This window comes from Phodopus roborovskii, unplaced genomic scaffold (assembly GCF_943737965.1).
Source record: "Phodopus roborovskii unplaced genomic scaffold, PHOROB, whole genome shotgun sequence".
NCBI lineage: Eukaryota > Metazoa > Chordata > Mammalia > Rodentia > Cricetidae > Phodopus > Phodopus roborovskii.
The window spans coordinates 43,066,421-43,082,693 of NW_026126517.1; the positions used below are offsets into that span (position 1 = coordinate 43,066,421).

General features: G+C 40.3%; 1 protein-coding gene across 1 annotated transcript; it reads right to left on the minus strand.

Moving 5' to 3' along the window:
* Nucleotides 1-278: 278 nt before the first annotated feature.
* LOC127231924 (gamma-secretase subunit APH-1B-like) lies at nt 279-15,859 on the minus strand. Its single transcript, XM_051197827.1, has 3 exons — nt 15,805-15,859; nt 7,371-7,498; nt 279-500 (listed from the first exon to the last, which is right to left on the minus strand). The coding sequence occupies exons 1-3, from the start codon at nt 15,821-15,823 to the stop codon at nt 333-335; spliced, it is 315 nt and encodes a 104-aa protein (XP_051053784.1). The 5' UTR covers nt 15,824-15,859; the 3' UTR covers nt 279-332.
* Between the last annotated feature and the right edge of the window lie 414 nt (nt 15,860-16,273).

Below are 16,273 nucleotides of genomic sequence, written 5' to 3' on the forward strand. Positions count from 1 at the left end.
AAGTACCAGCCCTCATTCTCCTTTGGTGTTCTCAGAACTTCCCAGTGGACCCCAGTGATTCTCAGCTGCACTGCACATCCAGGATAATCAAATCTGGAGGGAAGTCCAGAAGCATGAGTCTTCATTTCCCCAAGTGGCTGAAATGTGCAACCAGGTTGCAGGCCATGCTGCAGCTCTTCCAGAGGCCACTGCATGAAAGCACAGGGACAGTTCTAGGCTAGATAATTCCGCTGCTTCCAAGTTACAGGAGCAAAGGGTCTTTTTAGAGAAGAACACGGTTGTGCTTCCTCTAAAGGCACCGGCTGCTGTCTGGAGGTGCCGACTGTCAGAGGTTATCTGGAGCGCTGGTTGTAAAGAAGAAAGTCCTTGTCTTGGCAGAGCAGGCAGAGTTTCAGGCTTCGGCAGCTACCTCCAGCAACAAAAAACGCCCAGATGCCCATGAGCACCATGATTATATATGCTGATACCAGATTTAGTCCATAATAAGGATTTATGAAGGTCTGAAAAGGAAAAATAAGTCAGCTTTTGAAACCTGTGGAATAAACAGAGATAGAGGGAAACACACAGCTTTCAACAGCTGGACTGCATCTCACAAACAAACACGAGATGACTGTCATGTGTTGAAGACACAGCAGAAGGCACAGCAGACACTGGTCTGTGAACTTGCATTTTGCTTGGCTCAGATGGCAACCCCAGAAGAAAGCTGTTAGTCAGAAGCTAATGGGATACTTAACAGAAAGTACCTGGCCCTGGTTTATAGCCATTTCTGGGTTAATATAATAGGCTCTAAGAATTTGCAACCAAGGCAGGCACATCTAGACTACTTTAATATGAACCATTAGTATTCAGAGGAACATGAAGAAATAGAATTATGTTTTTGGCTGTACAATTGCTATGGATTCCAAAGTTTAATCCTTATAAAACTCTAACAGGAACACAGCTCAGAGGAGGAGTGCATGCTCATTATGCATGAAGCCCTGGGTTCAATCCCCAGCACCAAAGCATGACTGACAGAGTGCTGCTACAAGGTGCAGTGAGTGGAATTACTGAAGGCAAGTCTCCACCATCAAGAAACTTAAATGCTACTAAGTATGAAGAAGTAATTAAATAAATAATTAATGGCAAAATATGATGGATAGTAAGATAGAATAGTTACAGTTGTGATGAATGCCAGGAGAGAGAACAAGGTGATCTACTTAAGGGTGATGGAGATCCTGATAATATGGCATTTAACCTGACACAGATAGCAAGAGGAATTAACTAACCCTGTGCAGACTAGCTATGGGAGGAGCACAGGTGAGGACAGATAGCTGGATACAGATGAAAACTAGAGCCAGCCAGTATGAATACAGTTTAGGAACGGAGGATCAGGTGTGGTCAGACAAGTGCGAAGTCTGTGAATCAGTAATGTGACTGTTATTCTCTGTGAAATGCAGGGTCATAGACAAGGTTTAGGTTGAGATAATGATTAATTTTGATTTTTCAAAGCTGAATAAAATGGATTAAAGGAAATTGTGGTGAAGCAAGGACATGAGGTAGGAGAAGATTGCAGTGGGCAAGGAGAGCACAGGATGGCACCTTAGGGAGCTAGTGGTGGAGCTGGAGAGTGCACAGGAAGAGCTCACAGGGCTTGGTGGTGGATTGAATGTGAGGCAGATGCCAAGACTGACTCTAACATTTCTAGCCTGAAGGTAAATGAATGTTTGAATAGTACTGAACTTGGTACAGACTGGGAATGGGTAGCAGGAACAAGCTATCAATGGTGCAAATCAGTTTGAAAGATGTATGGTTAAGGGTAACAGGTCATAAGATTTTCAAAGATAGAGTTCAAACAATTACTTTGATGTCTGAGTGTGATACTCATAGGAGAGACAGAGGCTGGAAATATACAAGCACAGCCTATACAATGCTATTCCATTATTGTAGTTATTCAAGGAGCAACTGCATAGACAGGCACAGGTAATGCAAAAACCGAGTCCTGTGGTACTCCAACATTTATAATACTATGATCCAATAAAGGAGTCCTGAAAAATCAGGACAGTGTGTTGTAGCGGAAGAAAAAGAAAGAAAACGAAACTCTTTCTAAAAGCTACTAAGCTGAAGAGATGGCTTGCTTGTTGCTCTTTTAGAGGACTGGAGTTTGATTCCCAACATCCATTAAGGGTGGCTTACAACTGACTATAACTCTGGCTGTAGAAGATCTGGTGCCCTCTTATTCCTCAGCTCTAGGGCAATGACATTTTCTGGCCTCTGTGCATACCCAGACATGTATGTATGTATGTATGTATATACTGATGTTGTGGGGATTTTGATTGTACTGTGGTACTCTGAGACTGTTACATAAAGTTTACTTTGAATCAGGTGGCAAAGCTAGTGACTAACTTCTTAGAATTGCCATAGAGAAGCCAGCAATTTTGATAGAGAAGACACACAGGAACATACAATAAGGAAAGTGCAGGGACTTGAATTTGGTGCTTCCTTTTGGTTTGGGGACAAGTGAAGAGAGGCATATCTCTTGATGGGTCTCTGGCCAAAAAGCAAGGTCAGATGGTTGCTTCTTGGCTTCTCTGACCAACCTAGCAGGGTTTTTTTGTTTTGTTTTTTTTGTTTTTGTTTTAGGAGGTGGGGTGGAGTGGGTGTGAAAACTTGCTGGCTCAGAGAGGTTGAGTAGCAACTAGCTGACCTTCTGTCTTTGCCGTTGTCTCTGAAAGAGAGCATCCTTCTGCTCCACCACAACAAAAGAACCCACACCACACAAAATCTGTCCCTACTACTTCCTGTGCATCACTCTATCATCTTATAGACATCCTCTGACTCTCTATGATTAATTTCTGTCAACTAGTTACTAACTTGATCTCCTGACACACAGTTGATTTTATTGAATTAACACAAATGCAAACTCTAGGGTTCACAGTGTGATCAAATATCCTGCAACACACTGACTCACATATAAACACGTAAATTAAAGTAAAATAAATCTTAATGGCTGGCAAGATAAATGAAGAACAATGTCCATTAGATTTGGAAAGGTAACGTTTGGGAGGGTGGTTTGAGCAGGAGCTACATTAGGCTAGAAGAAGTCTGAGGGATAAAGTAGAAGAGACAGGATCAGTGAAATGCCTCAGTGGGTAGAGGTTGTTTGTCACACCAGATGATATGAATTTGATTCTCTGGACCCACATGGTGGAAAGACAGAACAAGTTGGTCTCTGACTTCACACCGTACACACACACTAATAAATACATACATATAAATAAAAGTTTTAAGAAATAGAGACGGAATTTGTGGAGATTATATTTGGAGATGTGTAGTGTTGTGATCAAAGAGGAAAAAATTGTTGGAAGGGTGAAAGTCACACCAACAAGTTTTGTGTAAGATGTGTCTGAGTGTAGAAAGAGGAAGAGACTGGTCCTAGATGGTGGCACAAATAACAGAGGGAAGTACTCAGGGCAGGGAAGATGGATAAGGGTGGCAGCCTAAGTAGAATGGCCTTAACCTGGGAGCAGATGTTGCCTCTGTTGGACCAGAGATAAGGTCAGAGCCTGCGTTCCCATGTACCCCCAGCTTTATGCTAACAAAGGAGAAGGTTTGACTGTGACAATTATTTACCAGATGATTTTTAAATAAGCGTTTGGAGAGTCCCTAAGTATCCCTTCTCATCTCCACTCAACCTGTACATAACCCTAGCTAAGGCACTGACCTATCAGCTTTGTTCAGGGAGATGGGTTCATTTTGCAGGCAAAATCTCATATAGGCAGAATGCTTTATTCTAAAGGTGTCTGTGGGTATGGCAGGTGTTAAGAAGTTTATGGATTCTTTTCTAGAATAATTCTATAGTCAATCCCATTAAATTTTTATTTATATTATAGAATGGTGAAGTCTTTTGCATTTTCTTCAATTTATTTCCTTTAGAGCCATTTTTCACTTTTAAGCAATCACAAAAGAAATGTAACTTTGTTATAGAAAATGAGAACACACAAATGAGAAAATTAATTTTTAAAACTTGAAATTTGGTTATATTATTTATTCATCAGAACATAAAAAGAAATAGTAAAACCCAATTAATTAGACAATATAAAATGTAAAAGTAGGACTGGGGATGTGACTCATGAGAGGTTTGCTTGTGTGTGTGTGGGATCCTCAGAACTATACACACAAGACCTTCTAAAAAATGTAAAAACTAGATGTGGTAGCTCATGTCTGTAATACAAGCCCTAAGGCAGCTGAGACAGAAGGACTGCCACAAATGAGGTTATCTAGAACTACAGACTGAATTCTAAGCCAGTTTGAGCTATATAGAATGATATATCTTAAAATAAAGAAAAAACATGCTATAGAAGCTATTTGCAATACATATACCAGACGGAAGATTTTTTTTTTTTGTAGAAAATATAAAGAATTCCTAAAATAAATAAATAAATAAAGACAGTTGGAGGTAGGCAAAATATTTAAACAAGAGCTTCAAAAATAATTATCCAACTGACAACAGTCATATGAAGATGTGTTTATTATCAAGGAAATGAAAATTGGAAGTTTACAGTGTTTCTACTATATTCCCACCAAATAAAAAAAAGTTATAACAAGTGTTGGCAAAGCCATAGAGGAGCTGAAACTCATAAATAAATGGTTAGTGTTTAAGTCAACACAACCATGCCAAAAAACTTAGTGATACCACCAGCTGACTTATATATTCCTCTAGCCTAACCAGAGTGCTTCTTGGTATGTATCCAAAAGAAATAATGCACACATGTTTGCTGAAGGACATATATTTAAACACTTATATCCATACTCTTCACAATAGTTGAAAACTAGAGTGCTAAAGAGATGACTCAGGGGCTAGAGAAATGGCTCAGTGGTTAAGAACACTAGCTGATTTTCCAGAGGTCTTGAGTTCAATTTCCAGCAACTCTGTGATGGCTCACACCCATCTGTAATGAGATCTGGTGCCCTCTTCTGGCCTGCAGGGATACATGCAGGCAAAACACTGTGTGTGTGTGTGTGTGTGTGTGTGTGTGTGTGTGTGTGTGTGTGTGTGTGTGTGTGGAGAGAGAGAGAGAGAGATGACTCAGTGGGTAAAGTGGTTTGGGTGCTGCCTTTAATCCAAGCATTTAAAAGGCTACACAGTGAAAGCATGTTAAAAACAACAACAACAACAACAAACCAGACAGGTAGATCCCATGTTCTCCTCAGTCAGTGTGCTTTGCTTCCAAAACACTCAGCTCTCCTGAGTGTCCTCATTTCCTACTTTGAGTTACTCCTGTGCTTCTTTGCTGGCTCCAGTAATGGAGCATCATGGGACTCCATATTTGAGCATCTTCTCTGTTTACCTACAGTTCTTTGAATTATCTTTAAAGTAATTGGCCTCCTATAGAGCCACTCCTCTCAAGTCCTCAATCTCAGCCAATAGCAGCATTATCCTTTCAGTCGTGCAGGCCAAAAACATTAAACAAATCCTTGGTCCCTCTTCTTCCTCTCATCTGCCTCATCCACTCTGTAGGAAACATTGATGGTTCTACTTCTGATATGTATTTCCTGAATCTGGCTATTTCTATTACTTCACTGCTCTTTCATCCAAGTCCTCCTTGCCTTTCCCTTAATGAAGTTACCTCTCCCGGCCTGTTTACCCTTAGTGCAGTAGTCAAAGCATCCTCCACCTTGTCCTCTATTTCATAATTTAAGACATGATCTCACTCTGCAGCCCATGCTTGGCTAGGTAGACAAACAATGTTTGGCTTTACATAGATGCCCTGTTAAAGGCAACTTAGTATCCACAAATACTGCAAGGTTTAACCATGTAAGAGGCAAATAGACTGCATTTTAGCTGGATTAGAGGGCAAGAAGCCCAGTGGATAAAATACAGAAGGAATTCCAAATAGGCAGAGAGAAGTAGGAGGCAGGTTAATCAGTACAGACTTTTTTTTCCTTAACTTTCTTTTTATTTATTTCCTGTGTCTTTCACATTGTGCATCTGGCTGCCCCCTGCTCTTATAATGACCCCTCAAAACAGAATAAAATTTAAGAGAAAAAAGGAAAAAGAAAAGAAAAAAAAATCTCATCACGGAAGCTGTAGTGTGATGCAATGAGTCACATAATAAACTCTTTGTCCATATATCTTCACTTGCAAGTGCTCATTGCAAGGAGGCATTGGTCTGGTTCAAGGCCTTTGGTTTCTGCTCCACTATCCATGGTGGGCTCCCACTGGGACTTACTTGGCTATCCTGTTATTGCTCTATGTCATGGAGATCCTGCAGCTTTGGGTCTGCAAAGCCAGCCCTTTCACGTGCTCTGGCCAGCCCCACCAGTGCCCCATCTCCCACCCATATCCTCACTATCAGGGTGAGCTCGCCAGCATTTCCTGACTAGTTCACCCCTAACTGCAAAGAGCAAGGGGTAGAGCCAGGGCAACTCTCCCCCACCCAGATCACCATATGGCAGATGAGGGAGCAGGGCTAGATCACTCAGCTCACCCATGCCCCCATAAATAGGGTCATCTCCACTGCCTGCTTTCCTTAATGTTGCAGCTGATAAAGAAGAGGATCAGCTCTCTTGTCAGCTGGAGGCTGTAAGTGGGTGTGGGAGGAGGTCACCTTTCTCTTGCTCCCACCACAACACAGCCACAAAAAAGGGAGGCAGTATCAGCTATGAGTCTCTCATGTCCTCAGGGTTGGCTCACCTGCACGCCCGTCTATAGGGTCAACTCAATAGAGACCTTTCAAAAAATCATTCATTATTATTATCATTTGTGTATGTGTATAAACCACATGCCAAGGTGCAGAGGCAGAGATCACAGGGCAATATTTAGAAATTAGTTCTGTCCTTCCACAATAGGCTCTGTAGGTCAAACTCAGGTTACCAAGTTTGCCGAATTTTACCTGCTGATCCATATCCCTGGCCAGAAAAAAACCTATTCAATATTGCACATAAAATATGCAAAAGGTCTAGACATGGCCATGGCAGGGTCATTTTGATAACTGTCACCTATTTAAATGACCAGTTACCACTCAGATCCAAGTTCTTACACACTGCTCTAAAAACAAATCTGACAAATATTTTAAAATTTCCTTTGTAGACTGGCACTGTAACAATGTCACTAAGGAGTGAAACCAGCAGAATGTGTAAAGTGTTACCACATAGCAGAGCCTGGTTTAGCAATTTGTATCAAGAACTCAAAGTATTCATACCAATTAATTTCATAGTCCCCTGCCTCAAAACTTAAGACAGGGGAAAAAAAATCCAATGCACATAGTCAAAAAAGCTTCACAACAGCCAAAACATTAACAAAAACAAAGGGACATGATTTGAGTTAACCCACCACTCAGACCTCTGCACTTGAGCTCTGCAAGCACTGAGAACACAGCGGCAACACTCACCTGGGTGGACACCAGCAGGTGAGTTAGGAGAACTGTAAGGAGGACATACCACTTTTTCTTCTCACAGCCATCAAAAAACACAATGCCCCAGAACACATGCAGCAGTATGATAACCAGTGTCATGAACGCTGAAAAGACAAGTCAGCAATTAGCAGCCAGTCCTGCAGACAACAGTCACCAAACCTGGACAAACCCCATCACTATGCACTGGCTCTGAGGGTCCCCGGCCTGCAGTGATGGAATCTGACCACCAGTGTACAAAACTGGTTTGATAAGAACTCCATGTTAACTTCTGAAGAAGCATATCTGGATGGGGGTCCAGCCTTTCTAGAAGCTATTGCTCTAGAATATGAACCTGTTTGACAAAAGCCAACTGTTGGCTTTGAAGGAGTTTCCCTGAGGTATACCCCATGAGGTTAGTATGAAATTTACACAGGGATTTGTTTAAAACATATTTATTTTTATATGTATAGGTGGTTTGCTTTCATATATAGCTGTGTGGCACATGTGGTCTGAACAGGACTGAAGAAGGCATCAGATCTCCTGGGACTGGAGTAGTAGTTATGAGCTACCTTGCAGGTACTGGAAATTGAACCCAGGTCTTCTGGAAGAACAGCCAGTGCTTTTAACCACTGAGCCATATCTTTAGGTCCAACATAGTCCATTTTCAAATAGCCTTCAGCCCTAATCGAAGAGAATTTTCTCAATTGAACAGACCATCTTCTGTCTAAACAAGTCTCTGCACTGAAGGGGATTTTTTCTTTAGAACCTTTTTTTTTTTTTTTTTGAAGAATGTAATAATTTTTTTAAAAGAGTGTAACTAAAAGATCACTGTAGTTATCTAAGATTCTTCTTCCGCAAGTGCAGTGGTCAGCAACCTCAGGTCTCTAGGGAATACTGCCTGTGTAAGGGTCCTGTGTCCTGGATAACATTTCTTCTTTAAAGCGGGCAAGTCCCATATATTCTGCACACTTTAACATGAAAAAAAAAAAAGGCATAAAGATGCCATTTCCTGCCACATAATAAAGAGACCCTGAGCTTTAACCCACCAGAAAGAAAAATACCAGGCTAGAGTTCTGCACCACTTGAAGGAAAAATAACCTTGCATTGCCAAGTATAGGGGAATAGTTGCATCTATTTCAGTCCAGCAAGGCATTCGAGCTACACTATATTCTGTAGACTATCTACACTATATACTCTATCTGTACTCTAAACCAGTTAGTTCTAAAATCAGCAGACCGTTAGCTCAGGGACCTGTTATCAGTACAATTTCCTGGTACCCATCCCACTGATGGATCAGAAGCAACGGGGAAGAAGCCCAGCAAAGCTAGTTTAAACAGGCTTCCTAGAGAATCAAAGCATGGTCAAGTTTCACAATTCTGCCAAGGAGGCATTCTTATAAATGTGCATAAGGAGATTCAAGATTATTTACATCAGCACTGCTGTAGTAACAAAGAATGCCCACTGTTACCACATGGATAAGTAAATTACAGTGTACTCACACAGTGGACTACTGTATAAGACCCACAACCTGTATCATCTCAAGAGTACAATGTTGAGTGAGAACAAACACACTGTGAAAAGGCATAATATTCATATGAAGTAAGAGATCCATAAAATATTAAAAGGACATAACTGTTTTGTCTAGAGGAGAGTAAGCTGTCATATTCTGTGGCAGTGTATAGTTTGAATTCTCATTGGTCTTAATAATAATAAAAAAAAAAAAAACCCAAGTCAGATATAAGGGTAAAAGCTGAAAGAACAAAGAAGCAGAGCAACCAGCCACCAGTTCTTACCACTACTGAATCCTCAGACCAAAGGGGCAATCCTGTCCCTATGAATCCTCAGACTGATACAATGAGCTCTTGTCTCTTCCTTCCTTGTATACCTCTCTGCCCAGCCATATCACTCCTGTCTCCACCTTCCTAATGCTGAGATTAAAGGGTATCAGTTTGAGTGCTGGGATCACCTTTGTGTGAACTCTGTTTCTCTTTTAGACTGGATCACTTTTATGTAGCCCACAGTGGCCTTGAACTAACAGAGATCCATCTGCCTCTGTCTCCCATGTGCTGAGACTGAAGGTGTGTGCCACCACTGCCTGGCCTTTATGGCTAACTAGTGAGGCTAGCTTTGTGTGGGAATTAAGGCTTTGGCTAAGAATTCACTTCCCCCTGTTGCCCTCAGGGCAGGCAGCTGTAACTGCAGGAAAAGAAAAACAGGTTTACTGAGGCAAGATGTTCCTTTGTTTTCTGCAACCTTGGGACGGGCTCCTAAAAAAAAAAAAAAAACGCCCTAACGGGTCCTTGGAACCTGAGATGACTAACTGCCCTCCCTCCACTTCCTCCTCGTCCATCTGGTGCTGGGTATAAAAGCCAGTCCCCGGAGCAAAATAAAAAGAGAGCCTTCTTAACATCAAGCAAGATTCCTTTGTTGTCAATCCCAACACCCTCCACAGATTCTCGGTCCCCAGCCATGCAGGTGCGGTAGCTTTGCACTTTGATCTTCAGGCAAGCTTTATTCATTTCTGGGGGCCCACAGAGATGGCTCCCCTTCATCTTGGCTTAAGGTCAGAGAGTTCAAAACTAACCTTACTCTTCCAAGGTTAAAGTCATAAGACCTAAAGGTCTAAGGCATGGCTACATCAGGATATTTGATCTTGGTCTTGGATGTCTTATCTAAATAACAACAGACTTGGCCTGAGGTGTGGTTACTCTTAACCCCCAAGGCCAGAAAACAAGAAATTTAGTTTAAGGTGTGGTTACCAAATGTTTGGAGAATTAAGGGAGAAGGTCTGTTTTTTCCTTGTATCTTGAAGAAGTCTTTTCCATGTCCTCCTTTTTGGTTGGGGTATTTACAAATGTTGAGGAATAAACTTGGGGTGTTCAATAGTCACTGGTTTGCCCCCCAGATTCTATCCTGTGTCTCATTTTCTTAGCAACTTTACCTGCCATTTCTCAATCCATACTTCCCCTTCCCACCTCAGTATGAACCTGGTAATTTGGCTAGATCTAACTAAAGTCCCACACAAAGACGGGTTACAACAGATGGTGCAAAATATCACCATATTGTCATACAAAGTAGAATTTAACTTAGAAAGCACTGCCTCCCAAATACCCCAAAGATAAGTAGTTTGCTAACCAGGTCTGCTAATGATAAACAAGTTTAGGATCCTAGGATATAAGTATTTGTTCATAAGATTTGACCAGTTTAGGCTCCATTACCATAACAACAGACATAACTTCAATCTAAAACCAACAATTATGCCTATCCTAGTATCAAAGAACATGCCTCTAACAGACAGCTTAAGGGGAAGCATGGGGTCTCAACCACTGTCAAGTCCTGGTGTGCCATAAAGCCCACAATTCCCTTCTGAGATAGCATAATTCTGCAATCATCTCACAAGAACCTGCTTGCCTCCTCAAACTATAGGACCTTTTTTTTTTTTTTAGCCTACCTTGCAGGATCAGAACTGAGACACTGACCAATCAGGACTACACACTGATGGTTTAACTGTGCACACCCTTTGCCTCCACACCTCAGTTTTTCTCTTCAAACCTAAAACTCTTGTCAGTGTGATCAAGACAGACTTTGGGGTCATTGGATCTCCACAACTGATCTTCTCCCCATTGCACCACATTGATCTCTTTCTCAAACTTTTCACATTGCTCATCTCTTGGTGTACAGTAGACAGCTGGCCAATCCTACTCTTTTAGGACTTTGAGATACTGGCCATGAGCTAAACTTTACTATGGCAAAAGATTATGGAATGTTAATTTCCTCTACAGCTGGTAAACAAACAAACAAACTATCCTAGTGCATACAAATAGTTATATTACATGCATGCAATTTGGCACTTATTAACAAATGGAGTAATTCCAACTAGAAATGAAGATGTGCTAACAGCATCTGTAGGGTCTCCCATTTTTATTGCTAAACCCTTCTCAGTTCCTATTCCTATACATAAAATCCTGAAAGTCCTTCAGATACTCCAACATTAATTTTTTCTTTATTCTATTCTTCTCAAGGACAGAAAAACATGGAGCTATAGAGATGGCTCCATGGTTAAGAGCTCTTGTTATATTTTATAATACTGGATTTGGTTTTACTTAATTGTTTGTTTGTTTTTGAGACAGGATTTCACAGCCTTTGCTATCCTGGAATTAGCCCTGTAACCTGGCTAATTTTACTTAATTCTTATTGATTCTAATCTGGGAATTCTCCTCCTTCTCTTGCATTTTTTTTAATTTAGATCATTCTGGCCTTGAATTCACAGAGATCCACTTGCCTCTCCCTCTTAACTGCCAGGATTACAAGTGTACACCACCATGCGTAGCTTTTGCTCACTATTTCTGCCCTGGAAAGATCTGGAAATTGAGATCTATAAAGAAGAGAGGTCTCTTGTTTGTATTTGGAACATCCCTCCCTACAGTCCCTTCCTTTGCTGGCATAGTTATCATTTATCTTTAAGTAAATCTCTCTAATTTCTTAAGCAGTGACTAATTCTATTTTTTAAATCAATATTTGTCAAACTTTAGCTAGTAACAATGGGCTCCAGGAGGCTCTATGGATGGGATATGGCCATAAAAAAAAAAACAGCCATACTCCTTGCACACACATTATTTAGCACACAACTGGAGAGACAGACATCAAATAATCATATCTTCACTTAATCACAGCTAGGGTACATAGGCAAAGAACTGCAGTGTCTACAGGTGCCCCTATACTTCTCTTCCTCTCTGTAATATTTATACAATGCTTTACGCAGTTACGTGTTTGTTTGTTTTTATTAGTTATCATGGGCAGAAGGTATGGAGAAATCTTTAATAATTATTTATAGACTGTATACTTACAATCAAAAGGACTTGGCCCCAAATACTAAATCAATGATATGATTTGAACTTGGAACCTCAATCCCACACTTCCTTCTCTACAAATCATTTCAAAGGAATGGCAATGAGTCTACCTTACTGCTGGCCTGCTCCACAACCACAGGTAACAAAGAACTACTTTTCATGTGCACTTAAACTATGCCTGTTTGTAACATAAAAATTCATGTACATACAGGAATCATACAATGTGTGTAGTATTGACACACAGTGACAGAGATAGAGACACTAATTAACGACCTCATATTTCTTATTTATTCTAATTACCATTTTAGATACAAATCTACTCTTCCAAGAGACTCATTTTAAGCTGCCCATGAAAACAGCCTGGTTTACTGAATGGATTTAGCCCCATCTAGAGGACAAAAGTCAGAAATACATGAGGATGGAAAGATGACAGTTCCTTTAACAATGTAAACTAAGAAAATTCAAAATACAGAAGGTGTCATGTTACTTTCTATTGGACACTGACAGACATTAGCCATTAAAACTATGTGTGTGTGTGTGTGTGTGTGTGTGTGTGTGTGTGTGTGTGTGTGTGTGTGTGAATTATTAACATTTAAATTTTATGCTGGAAATATTCCAGTTTGGAAATATTCAAAAGGCAATCTGCTGTGTTGGAGCCAATATTATAAGCATGATCCATTAACAAACACACTTTCCCTTAACTCATGGTCACCATCAAAAGGTCTGAACTGGATTCTATAAGGCCCCTCAGAAATCACAGACTTTTCAAACAGGGAAGACTAGCTTGCTGGCTTCACAGAGGATGGATTCACTTGAGATACTGACTGCATTGATGTCCACAGGAGTTTTAAACTAACAAGGAAACCGAGACTGATGGAGGACCGTCTCTGGGTTCAGGGATTGCCATGATGTCTCTAAACTACTTACTACAACTTTTAAAAATGGGCCATTTCTCTTTATAAGTTTTTTATTCTATTAAAAGCTACTGAAAAACTATTTAATGTTTGGTTATTTCCAAAAAAACTGGCAAGTTTTCTAATGAGTTTTGGCCTGTATGTGAATGTTGATTTAATTGGGGAAAAAAATGGGTATGTGAGTTCACATATTTCAATGATATAACTGTTGGTCTAGACAACTACAAATACATTTTCCTCTATTTTTAAACAAAGTGAAATTTAGTAAAATAATATTCTAATTATGAAGCAAACTTGTGATCATTGTGTCATATGTTGTAGTTGGTGAATGAAAGCAATGTGAAAAGAGTTGGTCCTTTTTAACTGCATCTTTGCATAAAAAGATTAATTCATCTACTATTTTTCTCTCTGAATTTAAAGATCAAATCATGCTGCCTATCTGTAAAAGGCACAGGGTTAGAGATTAATCAAAGATTAGAATTTAGGACTAGGGGTCTTGTGTTGAACCCATAGCACTGGGCAAGAAAAAAAATAGGGGTTTACAGGTTTATATTGAAGATAAATAACAAAACAAAGAGAATTATCTCATGAAAATTATCTGCTAATATTTCAAATATATATATTTGCGACATGGACCACTCCAGCCAGGTATGGGGGTCCCTGGGATGAGGGTCCTCAAAGACTAGGTGGGTAAGGATTCAGAGTTGATAAACAGAAAAAAAAAACCACAGAGGCAGTTTGAATCTGAGTGTATTTTGCAGCTCTAAAGCAAGGCTTTTTATTTGGGATAAAACAAATATCTTTTCAGAATTTGTGCTCAGTGAAGCAGACCAAGATAGAACAAATGACATCATTGTTACTAGGCTCAGTGAAACACAGAATCATCCAAGGCTAACCTAACCAAAACAATAAATCATAAAATCATTCAAGGCTAACCAAAGCACAAAAATCAATCAAGACTGACTGAATATGGTTAATAAATTTTTGTTATTAACATCTATTACCTAGTCCTTGTGAGTCTTTTTGAAATATTGAGCTATTTTGACTCTTTCTTATTGAAAAGCTTTCTTTACCAAACATTTAAGCCCATTCTTGATGACAAATGTACAGCCATATGAAATTTTATTGTTGGGAAAGTTTTTATCATAATACTATTTACTTATGTGAATGATGTGAATTATTTGAAAAGCGCTGGTTTTACCAGAGACCAGGTCATGGCTATTGACCCCTGTCTCAGGGGATGGTTTCTTATTTGTGTATTTTATTTAAAATGTCAGCATAAGCTTTCAGGAACATTTTGTTAATATGAAAAAAAGAAGAATAGAAATTGCCATGAGAACTACAGTTCAAATTTTTCTCCAGCCGAGAGTTCCACAACCGTTTCCAGGAGACCTCCTTCTTTTGAAGTTATTGTCTCAGTCTGTGGAAATTGTCACACAAAATCTACTGTATTTGGTGATATCTGTATCTATATCTATATCTATATCTATATCTATATCTATATCTTTGTTTGGGTTTTACTTTTGGTTTGTTGGTTTTGTTTTGGCTTGGTTTGGGTTTTTTGTTTGTTTTTTGTTTTGTTTTGTTTTGTTTTTTTTGAAATAGGGGTTTCTCTATGTAGCTTTGGAGGCTGTCATGGAACTCCCTCTGTTGACTAGGCCAACCTCAAACTCACAGAGTTCTTTTTGTCTGATTCTGCCTCCTGAATGTTGTGGTTAATGGTGTGTGGCACCTGCCTGGTAAATATATAAATCTTTTGCAAGATAAAATCCTGTAATATTCTAAGGCACTCCAATCAAATCCATGCCCCCAATCCCAGGTCCTTCACTTACAGAACCTAGGAATATTTTCCCCTTAAAAGAATTCACTTGAATTCTGAAGCCAGTGGATGGCAATAAGGATGATCCTTTAGAGCAGGACCCTGAACACCCACAGCTATGGCACATACCTGAATTAAGGAAGAACTGTGGAGAATCTCCATGAATGCCCACCGTGCCTGGCCCCAAGGAGTCAGACAGGGTGTTCACAAAGGAAAACACTCCGCTCATGATTCCAAAGCCCAAGCCAGAAACTAAAGAGGAAGAAACACCATTAAGCCCTTTTCCTGTTATGAGTTCAGTTCAAATCTCATTTGCAAGGACTGGGGAATACTATTTCACTGCAGGGAAAAGGCTACACCTGCTGTTGCTGAAGCATCAGACAGCCAGCTCTGGAAGGCTAAGTGAGAAAGGAGAGGAGGAAAGGAAGTACAGGAGGCAGTAGGTCAATGAACAAAGGAGAGGCACAGAAGAAACTAGAGAGGAAGAAGAGGGTAATGTGCTGAAGGCCCTGGCTTTGGTTTATTGTAGCCAAACTGTGAGGGAGTAACTGTGATTGCAAGGTGGGATCTCTGGGCCAGACTGAGATAATTCTACACGGAGACATTGTGTGTGTGTGTGTGTGTGTGTGTGTGTGTGTGTATGCCTGCTTGAGTTTATGTGTACCATGTGCAGGCTGTGCAGGTGTTGGATCCCCTAGAACTAGAGTTACCGGTGGTTGTGAGCCATCATCTGGGAGCTGGGAACTGAATTCGGATCCTCTGCAAGAGCACTGGGTGCTGTTAACTGCTGAGCCCCATCTCTAGCATTTCTGTTATTTTTCTTCATGACCCCACAGGGTCAAACTTACCATAGGCCAACAGTCGCATTGAGGGTGCTGTCTCCTCAGGGTTTATGCTTTTCAAACCCCATCTGGTTCTTCTAAAAGAAAAACATTTTTTTTTTTTAATTTTTAAATAAAAAGTCATATATCAGGCAGGTCACAGGACTCTTCAAAACTAGATATTTAGTGAGGCTTCTGATCAGGTTACACTCCAGGTTACAATCCAGAATCCACTTAAGTGAAACCCAGCACTCTCTTTTTTGTTGCTATATGTTTTGTTGCCTTACTTTGCTTTACTTGTAACAGGCTCTCTCTCTCTCTCTCTCTCTCTCTCTCTCTCTCTCTCTCTCTCTCTCTCTCTCCATAGCCTGCATGTCGTGGAACTCACTATATAGATTAGAATGGTCTTGAACTCACAGAGGTCCCTCTGCTTCTGCCTCTTGAAGGCTGGGATCAAAGGCCTATGGGACCAAATCTAGTTCCAGAACATTTTCTG